General features: G+C 36.1%; 1 protein-coding gene across 7 annotated transcripts in view; it reads right to left on the reverse strand.

Moving 5' to 3' along the window:
• Positions 1-22,085, reverse strand: part of DTNB (dystrobrevin beta) — a 356,870-nt gene that overhangs the window by 287,078 nt on the left and 47,707 nt on the right. For all 7 annotated transcript variants that reach the window (XM_043986585.1, XM_043986582.1, XM_043986583.1 and 4 more), the window contains exon 4: positions 17,313-17,526. In XM_043986585.1, the coding sequence (XP_043842520.1) occupies positions 17,313-17,526 (214 nt within the window). The remainder of the gene's footprint in view (positions 1-17,312; positions 17,527-22,085) is intronic.

Raw genomic sequence — 22,085 nt, forward strand, 5'->3', positions numbered from 1 at the left:
CTGCTGCCACCATCCTCTTACTGACCCTGACTCAAAATTTTGTAATCACACAAGACAGGCAGGGTAGTATAATAGATGAAGCAATGGACTTTAAATTAGGTAGACTTGGGTAAGTTATTTTTATCTTTCTATGCCTACTGCTTAACAGACAGGAGGCAATTAATGTTGGTTGATTTTACTGAATTAAATAATAGTACAGGGTAGTTTAGGGTAAATAAAGAGCTCTAGATTGAAAGTCAAGGGATCTGGGTTCAAATCCCATTTTGGCCATTTACTGCCTATGTGACCCTGGATAAACCATGTCATCTCTCTGTGTCTCATTTCCCTACATTGTAAAATAAAGTAAGACTAAATGACCTCTAAGATACCAACATGAAAACTATTATCTACAGCAATCCAAATCTACCAGTTTATTAAGTCAAAGGGAAAGGGAGGAGGGAGAGGTTAGCCTGGAATAACCTGTTTTGGATAAAGTCATTCTGACTCTTTGTGATAAATCTTTCTTTTCTAAATATTCAATGACCATTTTTAAATGATCTATTACAGACTTCTCTCCAGAATGAAATTAATAAAGCTCATTGGATAGTAGTTTATATATTTGATCAACTTTCATTTTTTAAATGGCATAATTAGGAAGTAGTTGTCCTGGGAAAAAAATTTGATGGTTTTAGTGAGCTGAAGTTCAATATGAATTAACAGTGTAATGAAATCGACTAAAAAACTAATGTTGAATAAAGCTGTATTAAGAGAAGTATAGCTCAAACTCATGACACAATCACTCCAAAAAAAATCCAAATAACACCATAAAAAAATGCCCAGTGCGGCAAAACTCACAGAAGGATGTGCCCAAATCATCTTCTGACCAAGAACGGCTTGGGAGGTCAGAAGGAGGGAGCTGCTGTGCTGATACAGGAGTCGAGCCCAACCCCACAGTCACCCTGACACAGATCCAGTCCCAGGAAGGTCTCACCAGAGAAAGAGACCCCCAGAGCCTCTGAATCAGCTGAAGCACCAGTGTCATCTGGAACTAAGCTCACAGTCTGGTGGGAAGGCTGAGCCCTGAGCAGCGGGGAGACTACAGGGGTCTGTGCTGGTGCTGAGGCAGAACTTGGATTTTTCACCCCTGATGAGAAGCAGAAGGTAGGCTTGAGTAGCAGTGACCCAGGTGGGGGAGGGGCACAGGATCATCTATGGACCAGGGAACAGGCCAGGCAAGTGAAGAACCTGATCCTCCTTAAATCATATCACCTGAGACTTCTTAAACTTGGAATACTGCAGCCTGGAAACAGTGCCCCACTTTAAGGAGCTAAAAGTCAAGTAAAAGAACGGCAAGATGTGCAGATAGAGAAAGGTGAGGACCTTAGAAAGTTTCTTCAGTAACAAGGAAGACCAAGGGGCACCCTCAGAGGAAGATATCAACATCAGGGCCCCTATATCTAAAGCTTCCAAGAAAAATATGAATTGGTCTCAGGCCATAGAGGTGCTCAAAAAGGACTTTGAAGATAAAGTTAGAGAGGTAGAGGGAAAAAATGGAAAGAGAAATGAGGGTGATGCAGGAAAGACATGAGAAAAAAGTCAACAGCTTGAAAAGTCAAATTGGCCAAATGGAAAAGGAGGTACAAAAGCTCTCTGATAAAAATAATTGCCTAAGAATGAGGATTGAACAAATGGAAGCCAGTGACTTTATGAGTAACCAAGACACAATAAAGCAAATCCAAATGAATAAAAAATAGAGGGCAATGTGATGTGTATCTTCTGGGAAAAACTGCTGACCCAGAAAACAGGTCCAGGAGAGATAATCTGAAAATTATAGGTCTACCTGAAAACCATGATCAAGGAAAGAGCTTAAACATCATCTTCCAAGATATTCTCAGGGAAAATTGCCCTGAAATTCTAGAAGCAGCAGCTAAAATAGAAATTGAAAGAATCCATCAATCACTTCCAGAAAGAGATCTCAAAAGGAAAACTCCTAGGAATATTATAGCCAAATTCCAGAGCTCTCAGGTCAAGGAGAAAATATTGCAAGCTGCCAAAAAGAAAGAATTCAAGTACTGTGGAGCCCCAGTCAGGATAGCACAAGATCTAGTAGCTTCTACATTAAAGGACCAGAGGGCATGGAATATGATATTCCAGAGGGCAAAGGAAATGGGATTACAACCAAGAATCACCTACCCAGAAAAAGTGATCATAATCTTTCAGAGGAAAAAATGGGACTTTAATGAAAAAGAAGACTTTCAGATATTTGTGATGAAAAGACCTGAACTGAATGACAAATTTGACTTTCAAATACAAGACCCTAGAGAACCATAAAAAACTGGAGCTGGGGGACATACCTGGGGTCGTATCGTGGGCAACTGTCTTGTGTCTGAGGCCAGGTTTTGGCTGGTATCCCCTGAGTCCAGGGGTGATGCTTTGTTCACTGTGTCACCTAGCTAGGTGATGACATCTTTAGGGTTAAATTGAGGGGTGAAGGGAATGCACTGGGGGAGGGTGAAGGGCAGAGGTATAATCCTACATGAAAGAAACAGGAAAAGGTTTATGGAGTGGGGGAAGAGATGGGAGAGGAGCAGGGTAGTAAATGAATTTTACACTAATCAGAAAAGGCTCAAAGACCTTAAACTCATCAGAGCTGCCTCAAGGAGGGACTAACACACACACACACACACACACACACACACACACACACCCCCAACTGGGTGGAGTAATCTATTTAATCTGGGCAGTAAATGAGCCTGACACTCCTCAGAATTGGCTCAAAGACCTCAATCTCATTAGAATTGGCACAAGGAGAGAATAATGTACACAGTCAATTGGGTGGAGTAATCTCTCTGACCCTGCAGGAAAATAGGAGGGGAAGGGGATAAAGAGAGAGGGGCAAAAGAAGGAAGGGCAGAGTGGGGGAGGGGACAGACGGAAGCAAATCCCTTTTGAAGAGTAATAGGATGAAAGAAGATGGATAATAGAATAAATATCATGGGAAAAGGAAGAGCATGGAAGGGAAACAGTTAACAATAGTAATCATGAAAAAGAGAAAAGGGGGAAAAATTGTACAAAAAAATATTTATAGCAACTCTTGGTGGAGGCTAAGAATTGAGAATTGAAGGAATATCCATCAATTGAGGAATGATGGAAAAAGCTGTGTTATATGATTGTAGTGGAATGTTCTTGTGCTACAGGAAATGACAACCAGGATGATCCCTGAAAAACCCTGAAAGACTAATGAAGATCGATGTATAGTGAAGTGAGCAGAGCTGGCAGGACATTGTGTGTAGTGACAGCAGTATTGTTCAAGGAGCAATTGTGAATGACTTAACTACTCTCAGTAATGCAATGATCCAAGACAATCCCAAGGAACTAATGAGGAAGCTTACTATGCACCCCCATAGAAAGAACTGATAAAAAGAACACTTGTGGACTGTACATATATAACCTGGTTGTGATTTTGTGGAGGGGGGAGGAAAGGGAGGGAGGGAGGGAGGGAGAAAAATTTGGAACTGTAAATCTTATGAAAATGAATGTTAAAAACTACCCTTACATGTAACTGGAAAAAATAAAATAAATGTTTGTTGCTAAAAATAAATAAATAAATGAGTAAATAAATAAACAAATAAATAAGGAGTATAACTTTAGGAAACAGGGGTGACAGTCTCTCTATAATTCTGCCCTTGTTATACTTCATATGGAAAACTGCGTTCAGTTCTGGGCAACACAGTTTAAAAAGGCCCTGGATAAGCCAGAGAGTGTCCCAAGGAGAGCAAACAGAATAGCAAAGGGCCTTTGAGCACATGTCATATAAGGGTGGATTAAAGGAGCTGGGAATATTTAGCCCAGAAAAGTGAAGTTTCAGAGAGGACATGGTAGTGATTTTCAAGTATTTAAAGGGCAGCTATTAGAAGATGGATCAGATTTATTCTGTTTGGTTCCAGTAGGCAAAAGCAGGAAATAGGTGGAAACTGCAAAGAAGACAAGTTAGGCTTGATATCAAGAAAAACTTCTTTATAATTAGAGCTGTCTAATGATCCCTTGTTAGGTATGTTATAGAAGGTATTCCTTTTCTTTAAGAGTTGGCCTCCAAGGCATCTAGAAACTAGAAACCAAAAGAACACAGGACATATGATCATATATATGATATATATGATGTATGATGAGGCAAAGGGGTCGGAAGAGAGGCAGATTTGGAAAGTATACTGTTGTTTGAGAAGATAGGTCAGAAAATCAGATTTAGATATTTGGAACATGGCTTAAAATACAATACAGACAGGGGCAGATAGGTGGTGCAATAGATAAAACACCAGCCCTGGATTCAGGAGTACCTGAGTTCAAATCCGGCCTCAGACACTTGACACTTAATAGCCTCATTGCCCTGCCAAAAGAAAAGAAAAGAAAAGAAAAAGAAAATACAATACAGACATTCCTAGCTAAGGACGGAGCACATACTTAATAAAACCTATTGTATGTTTTCCTGTAACCCCTCTAATAATGGTCATTTTCATATTTTGTCATTTTTGCCAATCCCATGATTGTGAAGTGGAACCTCTGACATGCTTTATTTTGCAATTCTCTAATTATTAGTGGCTTGAAGCATTTTAATATCTTTATTGATGGTATGGATTTCTTCTTTTATAAAATACATGCTCATATTCTTTCAGCATTTATTTACTAGGGAATGGCTTTTGTTCTTATAAATTTGAATTAGTTCCTTATATATCTTGTATATGAGATCTTTGTCCAATAAATTTAATACAAAGATTTTTCCCAGTGACCTGTTTCCATTCTAACTTTACCAACCTTGATTTTGTTTGTGAAAAAATTTTTAATCTTATGTAATCAAAATCATTTTTCTTTATAATGTTGTCACTTTATAAATTGTTTTCTTTTTATTTCAGTCCATACAAATCTTTTCAGTTTTTCTCTGAAACTATTCATTTTGTCCTTTCTTATGTCATGATTATGTTAAATTGCACTCATATGCCATAGCTTGTTTAATCATCCCTCACTAACTGGGCACCCCTTTAGTGTCCAGGTTTTTGCTGGTACAAAAAGAGCAGCTATAAATGTTTTTTGTAAAGTAGGGTTCTTTTCCTTTCTTTGATCTCTTTGGGTTTATAGGGCTAGTAGTGGTATTGCTGAGTAAAAACTTTGAACAGTTCAGTGATATTTTCAAGCATAATTACTAATTACTTTTCAGAATGACTAGACCAATTCATAGATCTACCAATAGTAGTACATCAAGGTGTGTGTTTTCCTGTCATGTGGAAGAGAAATTAGACTGTTGTGTTAGCCTCAAAAGACAAAGCTAGAACAACAGAAGAAAAGGGCAAAGACACAAATATAAGGTTTGTGTAAGGGAAAACTTTCTAACATTTAATGCTGTACAAAAGTGGAAAGAGCAGCCTTGGGAGTTAGTTGGTAGCCCCTCACTGGAGGTCTTCAAGCAAAAAACTGATGACTCTCTGTGGGGTATGCTGTAGAAGGTATTATTTTGAGGGTATGGATTGGACTGATAGCTACTTAAGACCTTCCCAATTCTGAAATTCCATGACTCTGTGAATATTGGATATAATTAATCAATCAATAAACATTTATTAAGCATTTACTATGTGCCAGGCACTATGCCAAGTGCTATCATATAAGTGTCCTACATTTTAGGAGAGCAAATTTCAAAGGAATTAAAGAACAGATAGATAGGAATACTTGGACTAAAATTCTCCAGGGAAAGTCAGTGTATAGAGATGGAATACTCAAAATGAAAACATTTGAAAACATTTAGTGTAAATTATAAAACGATAACAGATTGCATTTAATCTGAGTCAAAAATTCAACTAATGCAATTTGCATGAACAAATCAAGGGTTTTAACATGCTACTATATTATCAGTATGCATTTGCCTATCATAGCATGTGGATGTGATGCACTGCTACATGCCATAAACCAACATTTAGGTTAAAAAAATTTTAAGAGCCCTTAACAAAATGGACAAAAGGAAGACTACTCCAAGTGGAAATACTGCCAACACACTAAAAAAGAGACTTGTTATTACACGGAAACAAAAATTTGATATAATTAATAGGCATGAATATGATCATAGTGACTAAAATAGAACAACATGTCAAACTGCCCGAATCTAAGTATTATAAAACACAGGTAAAACAAAATAAAAAGGCAAAGTTGCATCAGCTTTTTGTGCTTTGTTTTTGTGAAGGAATGTTATTTGCTTTGTGAAACAATAAAAGAAATGGAGAATATTTAGAAGTACAGATTGGAGACTGAAAGCAAAAGTGCATTCCTTTTGCCAGAGTAACCAGTCAGACAAAAGCCTTAAGTTTAAGGTAGGGAAAGAAAATGGGCATGAGGAGGATAATGAAAAAACTGTTACAAGGAATGGTTCGATTGCTCTAAACAGAAAGTGGGCAGTACAGATGAAGACATAGAAGCTAAATATCCTAATGTTTTGAAGAAAATATTAGAAGGTGGATACATTGAACAACAAATTCATCAAGATGTGGAAAAAAAGTTCTCTGCACTTAAAAGTATTTGTATAAAAACTTAAAGATAGATTGAAGCATATTTTCACTTTTGTTGTTGCTTTTTTTATTGTTCTTTGTTCTTTCTTGTGTTTTTTTTCTTTTTGTTCTGATCCTTCTCTTATAGCATGACTAATGTGGAAATATATTTAACATGATTGTAATGTATAACCTATATCGGGGGCAGCTAGGTGGTGCAGTGGATAAAGCACCGGCCTTGGATTCAGGAGGACCTGAATTCAAATCGGGCCTCAGACACTTGACTATTATTGACACTATTAGCTGTGTGATCCTGGGCAAGTCACTTAACCCTCAATGCCCTTCCCAAAAAACAATGTATGACCTATATCAGATTGCTTGCTGACCTCGGGAGCAGGGAGGGAATGGAGGGTTGGAACTCAAAGAAATATCTTTACATGTAATTGGGAAAAAAATTAAAGATAAAATAAAATTTTTTAAAATAAACAAAGATGCCAAAAAAAAAGACTTAAAGAAAGAGAATCCTGAGTAAATTGCTGTTTATACTGCTAAAAAAATTTAAATGACAATAACAATGTTTGGGGTTTTTTTGGTTTGTTTTGTTTTTGTTTGTGGGGCAAGGAGGGTTAAGTGACTTGCCCAGGGTCACACAGCTAGTGTTAAGTGTCTGAGGCCAGATTTGAACTCAGGTCCTCCTGAATCTAGGGCCGGTACTTTATCCACTGTGCCACCTAGCTGACACTTACTGGCTGTGTGACCCTGAGCAAGTCACCTAACCCTCATTGCCCTGGGGGGACAAAAAGATATGAAGTGACTCTCTGGGAAGGGTAAGGGGGACGCATACAGGAGGAAATGAAGGCAATGTAAAAACAAAAATGATCAAAATTATATTTTGAAAAAATACTTTTGGTAAGTATATTAATATGGTTTTCTAAAAACTGCATCTTTTTAAAGAGTGAAATGTTTTAAGAACTATTAGATTGTCAAGAACTGTTTTAATCATTTCAAATTTCCAACAAATAAATTTACATTAAATTCTATGAAATGTTATTGTAATTTTTTAAAAGTAAAATAACAATCCTTGAAGATAAAAGTCACTCAAAAATGGGGTAGCTAGGTGGCACAGTGGATAGAGCACCAGCCCTGGAGTCAGGAGGACCTGAGTTCAAATCCCGCCTCAGACACTTAATACTAGCTGTGTGACCCTGGGTACTTACCCAGTTAAGTGACTTCACTTAACCCCAATTGCCTCACAAACAAACAAACAAACAAAAACAAAAAATTCACTCAAACAGCTGAAATAGAAACAAAGACAGCAGAAATAATTTGAGTAGCAGACAAGCAGGAACAAAAAGTAAAAATAATCAATAAGCATTTATTAAGCACTTACCAGTGCCAGGCACTGTGCTAAGTTCTGGGAATACAAAGAAAGTAAAAAGACAGTCCTTTTGGTCAGCTAGGTAGCGCAGTGGATAAAGCACTGGCCCTGGATTCAGGGGTACCTGAGTTCAAATCCGGCCTCAGACACTTGACACTTAATAGCTGTGTGACCCTGGGCAAGTCACTTAACCCCCATTGCCCCACAAAAAAAAAAAAAAAAAGACAGTCCTTTCCATCAAGGATCTCACAGTCTAAAGAGGGATGTAACATGAAAATAACTATGTGTGAACAAGATATATACAGGATAAATTGAAGATAACTAATAGAGGGAATTGATATCATTAAGAAGAAGCAGGAAAGGCTTTTCATTGAGGATGGAATTTTATCTGAAACTTGAAAGAAGCCAGGGAAACCAGGAAGTGGGAATGAGGAGTGTATTCCAGGCATGGGAGACAGCCAGTGAAAATGACCAGAGTTTGGAAATGGAGTATCTTGTACAAGTAAGAACATAGAGGCCAGTGTTGCTGGCTCAGAGGATGTTTTGGGGAGTAAGGTGTAAGAAAACTGGAGATATAAAGGAAGGATAGGTTATGAAGGGGCTTGATTGCCAAACAGAAGAGTTTATGTCTGAACCTGGAGGTGATAGGGTACCACTGGAGTTTACTAAAGAACAGAGAGAAAGAGTCAGATCTGTACTGAAAGATCAACTTGGCAGTAGAGTGGGAAATGTATTGGAGTGAGGAAAAACTTGAAGCAGGGAAACCAGACAGTAAAGAGTTGCAACAGTCTAGGTATAAAATGATGAAGTACCTGCACTAGGATGGTGGCAGTGTCAAAGGAGAGAAGGGGTATAGACAAGAGATGTCAGGAATGTAGCATTTATGGGACCCAGCAACAAATGGGATGAGACAGGACAAGAGAAGTATTAATGCTTTGGCTGCAGATAGCATAAAACCCACTAAATTGAAATGACAGCCTGAAATCCTATCTGCAGCATTTACTTTTCATCTGATCTTGGCAAATCACAAATTCTATGGGTCACAGTCTCCTCATGTGTAAAATGAGGGGGATAGATCACATGGCTTATTAAGGTCCTATCTAAGTGTACTTGTAGTCTACTACCAAATTTGGTAAATGTATTGGTTAATTTTGCTGAACTGCTTTTTAATTTATTTTTTAAGAAAATTTTTGGATGCCTCCCTTATCAGAGGAATGGGAAAGGATATAGTCAATCAATAAGTAATATTAATCAATAAAATTTACTATATATATGCCATGCACTGTGCTAAGCACTTGAAAATGAAGGTGATAAAAATCAATTAAAGTGTTAAAAAGAAAAAGGTATATGTAAAATATATTAGTAAAATATATTAGCTTGGACCCATGGTAGAGCCTTCTGAGCTTATATTAGTTTGATCAGTCACAGTTGGACACACTGTACCTTGACCCCAACATAATGATGTCACTTTGGTCTTCTTTGAGAATGAAGGACAACAGCCAACCATTACCAAAAAAAAAAAAAAAAAAAGAAGAAGAATTTCCAGAGACAATTAGTTTTTTTAATAAATAAAAACATTTTCACGAATCTTATTTTGTGATATCAAAAGGATTGCTTCATCATAGGTTACTTACAGAACTAAATATAAAAAACCTCATTTGGTATGAGAAATGCTGATGCTATTTGCAACCACCACTGTAGTTGAAATGATGCTTAGCAAATGATATGTGTAACAGCTTCAAATGGTTCAACTTGAAGATAATATTGTGAGAAAAGTCAATTACCCATATGTCTAAAGACATCTGGAATCAATTAATCAAGAATCTAAAAGCTCCTTACTTTGCATTGCAAGTGTATAAAATAAAGATGTAATTAAAGATGCTCAGTTTATTACAGATGTACATACAATATGTTGTTGAAACTGATAGTAGCTTAGGTAAGGTTTTTTACATTGCAAATCCATTCATGGTAATGTCATATCGAGATAAATTTTCAATAGACAAAATTTTTAAATGAAAATGCTATGTGAAATAATATATACACTGATTATGTACTGTTGTCAGGATTGACTTTCTTTGTATTGCTAGTGCTTAGCACAATTCTTGACACATTGTATGTATGCTTAAAAAGTACCACTTGACTGAAACACAGATCTATAAACATTAGTTTAAATGTGATCCTTTGTGTAAAAAGATTGTCATAATCATTTGTATAGAAAAATATGAGTGAAAAGCTACATAGTTTTTCAATTGTTATGAGTAACCAACTTTATAGAAACATTCCATTAAAAAGCAGACTTTTAAAAATTGTAATAATAAAACGCACAAAGCTTTCTCATGCCAAAATATCTAATGCTATCTGATTTAAAAGAAATTTAAAACTTTTACCATAACAATAAAGTAAATTAATCTTATAACAAAAATTTCTTTCAGAAATGAGTATTTAGCTACTATTCTTAGAAAACTATGTCATCTAGATAAATCAATGCAAAGTCTTCTAATTTACACTCTAATCAAGAATGATCAAATAACAACATAGATGTGTTAGAGCTATTGGTAATAAATATACAAAATAATATTCTTGATGTTTCCCAATTTTTTAAAAAAAAACCCATTGTTAAATGAAACAAAGACCTATTTATTAATCTCTTGACCAGTGTACAGAAATAATTCTCATTTTATTTTGAAGGTTTAAATATTTTTAAATGTGAATGGTTGAAGAACCTATTATCACAGACAAATATATTTGGTCTTAATCTATCTGAAAGTGAACTCTTAATAAACTTATCTTCTGTTACCTATTATGCTGAAATAAGCATTTAAGCCTAAAAATCTTACATTTTGGCTACAGGTGAATAAATAGTATCCTGCTTTATCAAACAAAGCAACCCAAATTTATTACCAAGAACTTATTTGCATAAAATGGGATTTTCTGATGTTGTTATAAAGATAAAAATCCATTTCAATTAATAGCTAAAAAATATAAGTAACAACATAATGATACCATGTATTTAGAAAAACTGCATCTGAAAAACAAGTCTACATATTTTATTAATAATATTATTGCTATAGTTATTTTATAGATTAAAATATGAAATCATAAATATTTTATTGAGAATCTACATGTTATCTTATTTTCATAATATTTTAAAATTTGTATAACAAATTAACTTCTTGATTTTATTTGAAGTTCATTACCAGTAGGCTGGCCACTTGGTGATGAATTTTTGGCCATCCCAACTCATGAAACAAAAAAAGATACAAAATGGCCCTCAGTTTCAAGTAGCTCCCTCCCTTCCACTTCTGAAAAGAAAGAGGAAGAATATCAGTCAAGAGAATGGAGAGTACTAAAGATCTTGCTGTTTTCATACTGCCTATAGACTTGAACTTAGGCTTTAAATATGAGCTCTTTGTCCAACAAATAATTAGACACATTACTCAAAGAAATGAACCTTATGCATCTTGACATTCTCAAAAAACAGAAAGTAGAAGCAACTAAATATAAAGATGGTTCGTGGGCTCTCCATAGAGAAGGAATTAAAGAAGTTGACAGAATTGGTTTTATTATTTGCCCAAAGGCAACAAAAAAATGTCATGGCGTACCTGGCTATTTTACATTTCAGTGCTCATACATATTTGCAAAAAGACCAGTAGAGAAGTAACTGTAGCTTTTATACCAAAGTGAGCTGCAGAGGATGAAAAGATAAAGAAATTACAGCTAGATCCTGATTAGTTCAAGTAATGGAGCTTCTGCAAAGCTCATATGTATTCAGAGTCACCCTATTCAAAATTATAATTATGTCAAATAGGGTAAATGGTTGAAGTGCTATGGAAATATAGTACTAATTTGAGTAATGGAAGATAGCAGAACCTAGAGGAGTATAAGGAGGTCCCAGATATGTTTATTTTATAGGAAGTAGAAACACCACTGAAGAGAACAAATACAGTAAAAAGAGATGGATTAGGCCAAGTATACAAAGAGAACACTTGTGCAAGAGGTGACACAACTGTAAAGATGCTGAGGGATCAAGACTCAAGGTATCTAAACACCAAAGGTATGAAAAATCAGACTTTACTAATACCAAAAACAAACAAAACAAAAAACAGACAAAAAACCAACCAGGAAAAAAATCAACAACTACAGAGTTATGTCACTACTCTCCCCTCTATAAAATGTTTTCTGAGACTCCCCTACATACACTGCAGATATCCTTGATGAGAGTATCACAATGAAAATGGCATCATTCATAGGCAAACAGTAAAACATATTATTGTCATCATACATCTGACTAAACAACAAGGAGAATATAAGACCCTCTGTGTTTATTTTGATTACAGAAAAGCCTTACATTTTCAAAATATGTTCTTCATCTTCATTGGAACCTCCAGTCTCTCAATCCCTCAGAATTCTCCTAGGTCATCATCCTGGTTCTAACTTCACTTTCCTCCCTTTCCGAACTGGACCCTAAAAGGTTAACCAGTTCACCTGTACACTATCCTCCACAGTTTGCTCCTTCATCCTATCAACTCCTCTGACTTGCCAAAACCCAACACTCTCCTCCTTTCCTCATATTTGGCCAAACAGAACTAGAAGAAATCACACAATGGAACCAACTGGGTCTACTCTCAATGTGTGTTGTCAAATCTCAACCAGGCCCTCAGCACAGCACAGCAATTCTTTTATTTCTCTTATATTTTCTGTCTCTTTCCCCAAAAAGGTTATTCAATAATTCTTTCTTCAGATTTACTATACAACTACCCTCTCATCAGAGGGGTGAGTAAACCAGCCTAGTAAAAACCCCTGCATGGGGCAGCTAGGTGGCACAGTGCAAAGAGCACCGGCCCTGGAGTCAGGAGTACCTGAGTTCAAATCTGGCCTCAGACACTTAACACTTACTAGCTGTGTGACCCTGGGCAAGTCACTTAAACCCAATTGCCTCACTAAAAAAATAAAACAAACAAACAAACAAAAAGAAAAAACCCTGCAGAAAAGACAGGGACAGCATTGCCAGGCAAGTCAAATCACCACAAGCATTTTGTAAGCACCTACTCTCACACCCTAACAGAAAAATTCTAGGAACCTGAAACTAGGAGAACTGAGAATAGCAGTGCCCTCCAGACCACTATATTTTGACCCTGGGCTCCAAATCCACCAAATGGAGCAATCACTAGTGAGACCTAGCCCACATTCTTTAATACCACTATACCAACAGCTGACCAACTGCCACTGGTGGAAATGTAAACACCAGAGCCCTGGCAATGGGAGCATCCATCCATACCACTGGTATGGCTTCCAGCACAGGTCCCATACTATCATTTCAGGAAGCAACGACTATGGGTAGAAATATGACCTCACAATAGCTTCTGTGAATACTGAAGTCCTGTTCCTCAGAAGTCACAGAGACTAAAGACCCAGAAAATTTTCACCACCAATGTCTTTCACACTTTCAAATGGTTTAAGAAGAGAAATGAAAAAGATTTTATCAATGGAAATGACATTTGAAAAAATTGATTACCATCTGTTTTGCTGCTATACCCTAAAAACCATTCATTCTTTTATCTGACTTGCTCCTGTAAGTTCCAATATACTCTTTCCCATCAGAATGTAAGCTCCTTGAGAACAGGAACTTACCTTTTTTTTTTTTGTCTTTTTTTTTTTTTTAGGCAACGGGGGTTAAGTGACTTGCCCACGGTCACACAGCTAGTAAATGTCAAGTGTCTGAGGCCGGATTTGAACTCAGGAACTCCTGAATCCAGGGCCGGTGCTTTAACCACTGCGCCATCTAGCTGCCCCTAGGAACTTACTTTTACATTTGCATCCCTAGCACTTAGCACAATACTTTGAAAACAGTAAGTGCTTAATAAAAGGCTTTTTTAATTCATTAAAAAATAAAGGTCATTTGCCACTCACTCTCTCTCTTCTCTATATCTCACAAGCTCTTGATATCATATACCATACTCTTCTCCTTTACTCTAGTTTCTAATGAAGAGGGAACTGATATCATCCCCTCTCATCAACCCCACAATCACCGACCCTCACTTGATTCCACTCTCTCTTCTCTATATCTCACAAGCTCTTGATATCATATACCATACTCTTCTCCTTTACTCTAGTTTCTAAGAGGTAACTGATATCATCCCCTCTCATCAACCCTACAATCACCGACCCTCACTTGATTCATCAGCTCCTCATATTTACTGATTCCCTCTGTCCTGCCTATAAATATGCCCAAGACTCCTACATCCTGGAAGAAAAAGCACTATATCCTACCATCTCTTCAATCTATTATCCCATGTCTCTTCTCCCTTTCAAAGTCAAACTGATGATGATAGCTAATATATTTTTTGTTTAGTTTTGTGGGACAATGAAGGTTAAGTGACTTGCCCAGGGTCACACAGCTAGTAAGTGTCAAGTGTCAGCCCAGATTTGAACTCAGGTCCTCCTGCTTTATCCACTGCGCCACCTAGCTGATAGCTAATATTTTTGCTAGACTAAATGGTTTCTAAGGTCTTTTATAGTTCTAAGTATTATGATGCTATAAAATAAAATTATGTCTAAATACTTTTGAGTTCCAGGAAAGAAACTGTATACTTGAAATGAACATACTTCCCCTTACCAAATGTATTTTTGCTGAAAGTAATCCTGTGGCAGGTAATATACTCAATTAAATTTATGTTTTCAATGTTAAAATATCTAGACTCTTAGAATATAATTGCTTTATAATGTATTTTCCCTTCAATTATTTTAAATGATTAGAAATATAAAACACTCAATATAAAACACCAATATTTTTATGTTAGGACATAGGTTCATTTTAAGTAGAATTTAATGATGAAATAAGAATTTATATACAAAATTGTTTTAAAGGCAATTTTCTAAGAACACAGATTAAAAATCTCTATTTTCTTTTGTATTCAGGAAAAGTAGAACATTGTAGCTATCTAGACTAACTTAACTCATCTTAAAAACAGAAACCACTTTGTTCAATCATTTACTGACACTTCAATAGATAAATTTTTAGGCTCCTGGCTAACTCCCAAACTCAGTAATCATTTATTTTCCTTAATTCTAGTTTTAACTTTCATCAGATGCAATAGTTCTGCCTCCATTGCTAAAATATTTTGTTATACTAATGGGAATGGGGAGTTTAATTCATCTCTTCAAAATGGGGCATCTACAAAATTGAATCAACAACTACTGTTAGACAGTGGGCAAATTCTCTCTCATTTCAGTTTTTCTGTAAAATGAGAATAACAACAACAACAACAACACATTTAGCCTTGATCTCTCAGGGATACTGCAAGAATCAAATGATAAAATGTTTGCAAAGTGCAGTCTAAGTCTCAATGTGCCATATAAAAATCAGTTATTATCATTAATGTAAATATGTAGATTTTTAAAGCTGTAAATAACTACAATTCATGGTTTCATGTGTTAAATGAAACCTATCTGAGGGATTTGGGGGTTTATCTGTAATTTCTTGAGATGAAGGTATAGCAGTGGGACCAAGAAGAGTTATTTCTTGGTTTGCTGCAACTCAGTTTAATGATTTTGCATTTAGAAGTATTTTTATTCAGCAATATTCATTTAATTTGAACACTGACAGCATTCAAGGTTGAGATCCTGTTTGCTACTTTCAAGCGGCTTTTTTTCTTTTGATTTGATGTCTTATTAGTCTATAGACAGCAGAGAAGCAAATTGCAGAGAGAGATTGCGTATTTTTGGTGGGTGTCAGTGTGTCCCTGAGCTTGATGTAATGGATATAATAGAAATAATAGAAATGGAGGCATCAGAGAGTTTAAGGAAGAAAATCAAACCCTAGAGTTACACAACAAAAAAATAGATATTAAAAATATGTTAGATGCATATGCATACTTTTTAATATAACTTAATCTTCATGAAGCTTAAAGCTAATAACATAAAATCTACTTAAGAAATGAAATTAGTCTTAAATGAATATTAGCCCATTTATTATGTGAGTTGTATTTTGTGGAAAAGCAATCACTAGTGAGAACTAGCCCACAACTTCCTATTTCATATTTCTGAAAGAAATCTTCTGAAGATCAACAACTTCCTATTTCAGACACAGTAGAAAAAAATTATACTGAAAATTTTAAACTAAATAATTAAAAAGGCACTGAACAATGAAACAAAAAATAATTCAAAATCATAATTTTCAAGTATTATGGAATGAGACAGTCTGAATCTTCTTTAAAAAAATGATCCAGTTAAGCAGCCTTGCCAAAATGTGTATTAAGTAGCATGTCAAATGTGAAGGCAAAGCATGAAAGCTGGATAAATTGATCATGTTCCCTAAGGGTGAAAATTAAAGTCCTATAATCCAAATCATTCCTTCAGACATTACTTATAATTCCATGGGAAAACAGACTTAAATTTCAAAAACAAACTTTAAACTTTAAAAAGAAAACCTAATGTTAATTTGCTAGAAAAACTGTGGGTACATCTATGGTCACTAAAATAATCACTTATTCTGATGCCCACAGTTCAAATAAATGATGTAACATATGCACAAACACATCACAAAAATCTATTTCACCTATCCGTTTCCCTCTCTCTCTTTTGACATTCCTCTCATTTCTTACCTCTCTTCATCTGCTTATATTAGATCCAATACAAATTTATTAAGAACTTACTAGGTGCCAGGTACTATGATAGACACAACAGATAAGAATTCAAAATGCAAAAAGTCCCTGCCCTAAACAAGCTACATTCAGCTGGGAAAAAATACATGTATATAGACAAATCCATATGAAATATTTATAAAATAATTTCAGAGGGAAAATGATAGCAATGGAAAGAATTGGAAAAGACCTCATGTAAGAGTTAGCCCTTTCCTGTCTGACTCTTTGTAAACCCATCTTTGCTATCCTATTTGAGGTTGTTTTTTTTAGCAAAGATACTAGAGTAATTTGCCATTTTCTTCTCCAGCTCATTTTACAGTTGAGGAAACTGAGGCAAACAGGGTCACACAGCTAGTAAGTGTCTGAGGCTGTATTTGAACTCATGAAAATGAGTCTTCCTGATTCCAAGCCCAGTGTTCTATCCACTGGTTTTTTACATTAAGTTTACCTTCTTAATTACATTTTTTCTAAGGCTACTATTAAAATGGACTTGCACTTCCTAAACATACAAGAACAGAGAGCAGGAAAATTCAGCCCAAACTTTCGCTCCGGCAAGGGAGCAGAGATTCGATACAATGCTATTGACCCATGTGTATGAAATGGTAGAAAGAATCAAGTCATAAGGCTGAATTTTTCCTATGTTCTATAATTGGAAAAAGCACACAGACAACAGCACCTACTTTTTAATTGTGCTTCTACAGTTAAGAACATTTGATATGGCCAAATTATGAAAAGGAAAATCAGCATAACTTTATCAAAATGAAGCATAGAACTATGTAGAGTACTAGCCTGTCATATGCTGCAATCATGAAGTTGAGGAGAAGGCTGATTGACTGTTCCACGCTGATCTGGTGAGTAGAAGGCAGGCGTTTGTTCAGTTGATAGTAGATAGATGAAATGATGGTTTCCAGACGGGACACACTGATCTCAGTGTTATGGTCCAGTGTGTTAAGGCCATTATCTCGGAAGGCTTCAATCATGTTCCAGATATCAACAAGGTGCACTGAAAATGAAGGGGGAAAAAATCAACTGTCACCTATTGTCACATCTATCAGATGCATATTGGACTTCAGGAAAACAGATCCCCCAAAATTCAGAGTAAACATAGGTCTGATCTTCATTCATTCATCAAGCATTTATTAAGAGGCTACTATGTTATGTGTAAGGCACTGCTAGACACTTGGGGATACACAAACAAAAATAAATAATATCTCTACCTAACGAAGTTTACTTACATTCCACTAAAGGAAATGGCATGTATCTAGAGATAAGTCAATACAAGGTACATAAAAATGAAATATATCTTATAAAAGCAAATGTTGAAAACTATCTTTACATGTAACTAGAAAAGAATAAAATAGTGTTAAGAATTAAAATAAATGAAATATAAAGTAATTTCTGGGCCCAGAAGTAAGGATGGGAAAGGGAAAGAAGGTACTAACAACTGGAGGAATCCTCAAAGGCACTTGAGCAGAAGCTTGAAGGAAACTAGAAATTCTAAAAAGTGGAAAGAAGGGAGTACTTACAGGACAGTCTAGGCAAAGGCACATCACATGCAAGGAATAGCAAGCAGTCCAGTTTGGCTAGGATATACATCAGGAAGAATGAGATAACATGACTGAGCAATGATAGCCAAGCTGAGAATGGCAAGCAAAGACGTTTGTATTTTATCCCAGGAGAAACAGGATGTCTCTGAAGGTTCTTGAGCAGATGAGTAACAGGGTCCCACTTGTACTTTAGAAACATAAAGGTAGTAGCTATGTGAGAAGGATGGATTAGGGGACAGAGATTGGAGGCTGGCAGGGTGGCCTGGGAAGAAGGATCAGGGTAGATTAGTGGGGCTGCCCTTGGCCAGTAGAGTCAAATCCAGAAACTAATGTGAAGAAAATGAGGAATGATATCCTAGGGCTTTAGGGTATAGGAAAGGTAGCTCAGGACAAATTAATAAGAATTTTTAGTAAGAATTGATAAAGCCAGGCAAAGTCCTCTGGTGACAGGGAAGAAAAAGAAGGAATAGCACAGGATTGAGAAACGTTAATGTTTTGCAGAGGATTGTCTTAAGGAGAACAAGTAAGAAAACCACTCATGGAAGAATAAAGGGATCACCATGCAGCAGATGAGATTAGACTGAATAAATCTGAAGGGGATCCTATCAGTATGACTGTGCTACTTCCTGCAGAACCAATAAGCAGTGTATAAAAAGGGTTCAGGAGGCACATATTGAGGGGAAACCTGAGCTGAGGTTTGGCAAGACATGATCAATGAGAAGTTAAGGCAGCAAAGGTTTCAAGAAGAGAGAAGAGGGTTCATTACAATTATTACCTATAGGATCAAAATTAGAAAGGAAAGTGAGGTCAGGCCAGAAGTAATGGACCAGGTAAAATAACTAGAAGTTATAATGAGGATGAAAAAAAGATTTAGACATGAGGGACAAAATGACTTCAGAGTTCTTGACCAGAGAAATGAAAAACTTCTATGACAAATGATAGTGAAATAAAAGGTATGACTTTTACAATGTGGAGCTGATAGAAAGCTACAAGATACAGGTCAGGAGAATTGGGGAGGCTAATAAACTTTGTTGGCCAGGATATTAGAGACTCTAAAATGAGACAATATGGTATAATTTAAAGAACAATGAACTAAGTGTCACAGACCTTGTGTAGTCAATTAACAACCTCTCAGTATTTCCGGAAGGCATCTTCAAGGTAATCTACCACAACCTTTTCATTTTACAGATTAAGAAAATGTTATCCAAAGAAATTAAGTGACTTATCCAAGATCGTACAAATACAGGTACAAAGTATCAGGGTGGAGATTCAGATAATTTCTCTGACTATCTCACAGAGTTGTTGTAAGGATTAAAGGAGATAATGTCAAATAATCAACGTACTTTGCAAACTATAAAACACTATATAAATAGAATATTCGGGAATGTAAGATAAGGCAATATGATTTAGTAGACATGAATGAGTAAGGAATTCTTTATTTTTTCAGTTCTATACATTTATCCCTTTAATCTATTCCCTAGAAAAATACCTTTAAGACACTAAAAAGAAATAAGGGAGATATTTCACTAGCATTTCAAAAATGCTTATTATGTTCAAGAAAATTTGCTAAATACTAAGGAACTACATATTTTAAAAATGGTAAGTTCTCCTTCCCCAAAGAGACCACATTTCACTACTATTGTGAGAATGACAATTACTACTACTACTACTACTACTACTACTACTACTACATCCTTTCCTAGTAATATGGCACTTTTTACCCCCTGAGATAAAAAACATAAAAACAGTGAATGAAAGGAAAACATCAATTACAAAAGAAAAAATATAAATTTTATATTAAAACAAAAAGCTTTTGCATAAAAAAAGATCAATTCGGCTAGGATAAAAAGGAAAGCTAAAGTACTGATACAGTGGACAACCTTTATAACAAATAACTCTAATAAAGGCATGAAATAAATTAGAAACTAATATAAATAAAAAGACAGAATCATTCCCCAATGGATAAATGGTCAGAGGATATGAACAAATATTTTTCAGAATTGTAAGCTATTAACTGAATGTAGAACCTTATCAGTAAGAAGGGCAATGTGAGTATATTTTTTCTCAAGTAGAAGAAACAAAATGATCATGGGAAAAAGAAGCCACACATGATATGAGAAATCTGGACTCTCTCTCTCTCTCTCTCTTTTTTTTTTTTTTGGCAGGGTAATGAGGGTTAAGTGACTTGCCCAGGGTCACAGAGCTAGTAAGTGCCAAGTGTCTGAGACCGCATTTGAACTCAGGTCCTCCTGAATCTACTATGCCACCTTGCTGACCCTGAAACGTGATCCTCCCCTGGAGGAGATGGGGACCCAAGTGTATGCAGACCCATACCAGCACCAGGGGCCAGTTGATTTCAATAATGCTACTATCCAAAATTGAATATAAACATGCACAGTTGGAGCTTTGTCTGGCTCACTAACCTACTTAAATACTAACCTGTCTGAACAAATTTTGCTGCTGCACTGGGGCCAGGTAAATTTATCCCTTCTCTACTTCTTCTGTCGTTCAAACTGGTATTACTTACTCTTAAATCTTGTTAATTTATTATCTGTATTTTTATAATGAGCATGAACTCTATATAAAGATAGCTATCTTTTACTGAATTCTGAGTGTTTACTATAAATAAATAGCCCACTCTATCATGAAGGACAAAAGGAAAACCTTAGGAGTTTATAATTGTGAACCTTACTTGCCAATTACTAAAAAAAAAAATTAAGAAAAGGAAGTCATGCAATTTGGAACTATGCCCAAAGGGCTATGTGACTGTTCATACCCTTTGACCCAGTGGGACAATTGCTAGGACTATATCCTGTTAAGGCTAAAATTCTAGCTAGTCTGTCTAAAATATCTAATGAGTGGTTGGCAATAAATTATAAGCTTTAGCAAGAGTTAGGCTTTTAAGCATTTATTAAAGAGAATAAGAATTTGGTAAAGAGAGAAGAAAAGGCCTAGATTCCTATCTATTAAAGGGAGAGAGCATTCCTAGCTCTGCTCTCCACCAGAGTCCCCAGGAAAAGAGTGAGTCAGAGCACCAGGCTCCCCCTTCTTCCTCCCACAAGCAAATGTCACTTCCTGATGCCAAAGAAAAGACGCATGGTCTTGCCCTCAAAGACCTTCACCTCATGGGCAGAGCTCTTCTACAGTAAGTCTCCAGCAGGTGGCGTCATTCCAATCGTTACAATCCCAAAGAGATCATAGAGGGGGCAGCTAGGTGGCATAGTAGACAAAGCACTGGCCCTGGATTCAGGAGGACCTGAGTTCAAATTTGACCTCAGACACTTGACACTTACTAGCTGTGTGACCCTGGGCAAGTCACTTAACCCTCACGCCTGCAAAAAACAAAAAAAAACCAAAGAGATCATAGAGGAGAGAAAAAGACCCACATGTACAAAAATATTTATAGCAACTCTCTTTGTTGTGGCAAAGAATTGGAAATCAAAGGACTGCCCTTCAATTGGGGAATGGCTAAACAAGTTGTTGTATAAGAATGTAATGGAATACTATTGTGCAGGAGCACAATATGAGTAGGAAGAGTTCAGAGAAACCTAGAAGGACTTACATGAACTGATGCTGACTGAGAGAAGCAGAGCCAGAAAAACACTGTACACAGTAAGAGCAACATTGTGTGATGAACAATGGTGATAGACTTGGCTCCTCTCAACAGGGCAATGATCCAAAACAATTTCAAAGAACTCACGACAGAAAATGTTCTCAACATTCAAAAAGAAGAACTGTGGATTATGAATGCAGATTGAACCATACTGTTTCTACTATTGGGCTGGGTTTTTTTCCTTCTTTTTTGAATTTTTTCTCTTGTGCTCTGATTCTTCTTTCACAATATGAATAACGCAGAAATATGTTTAATGTGATTGTATATATATAAACAATATCAGATTGCTTTCTGTCTTGGGGAAGAGGGGGGGAAGGAAGGGTGGGAAAAAAATTTGGAACTAAAAATCTCTTACATGTAACTGGAAAATAATAAAATACTTTTATTAAAAAAAGAAAAGGA

Source organism: Dromiciops gliroides, chromosome 2 (assembly GCF_019393635.1).
Source record: "Dromiciops gliroides isolate mDroGli1 chromosome 2, mDroGli1.pri, whole genome shotgun sequence".
Classification (NCBI taxonomy): Eukaryota; Metazoa; Chordata; class Mammalia; order Microbiotheria; family Microbiotheriidae; genus Dromiciops; species Dromiciops gliroides.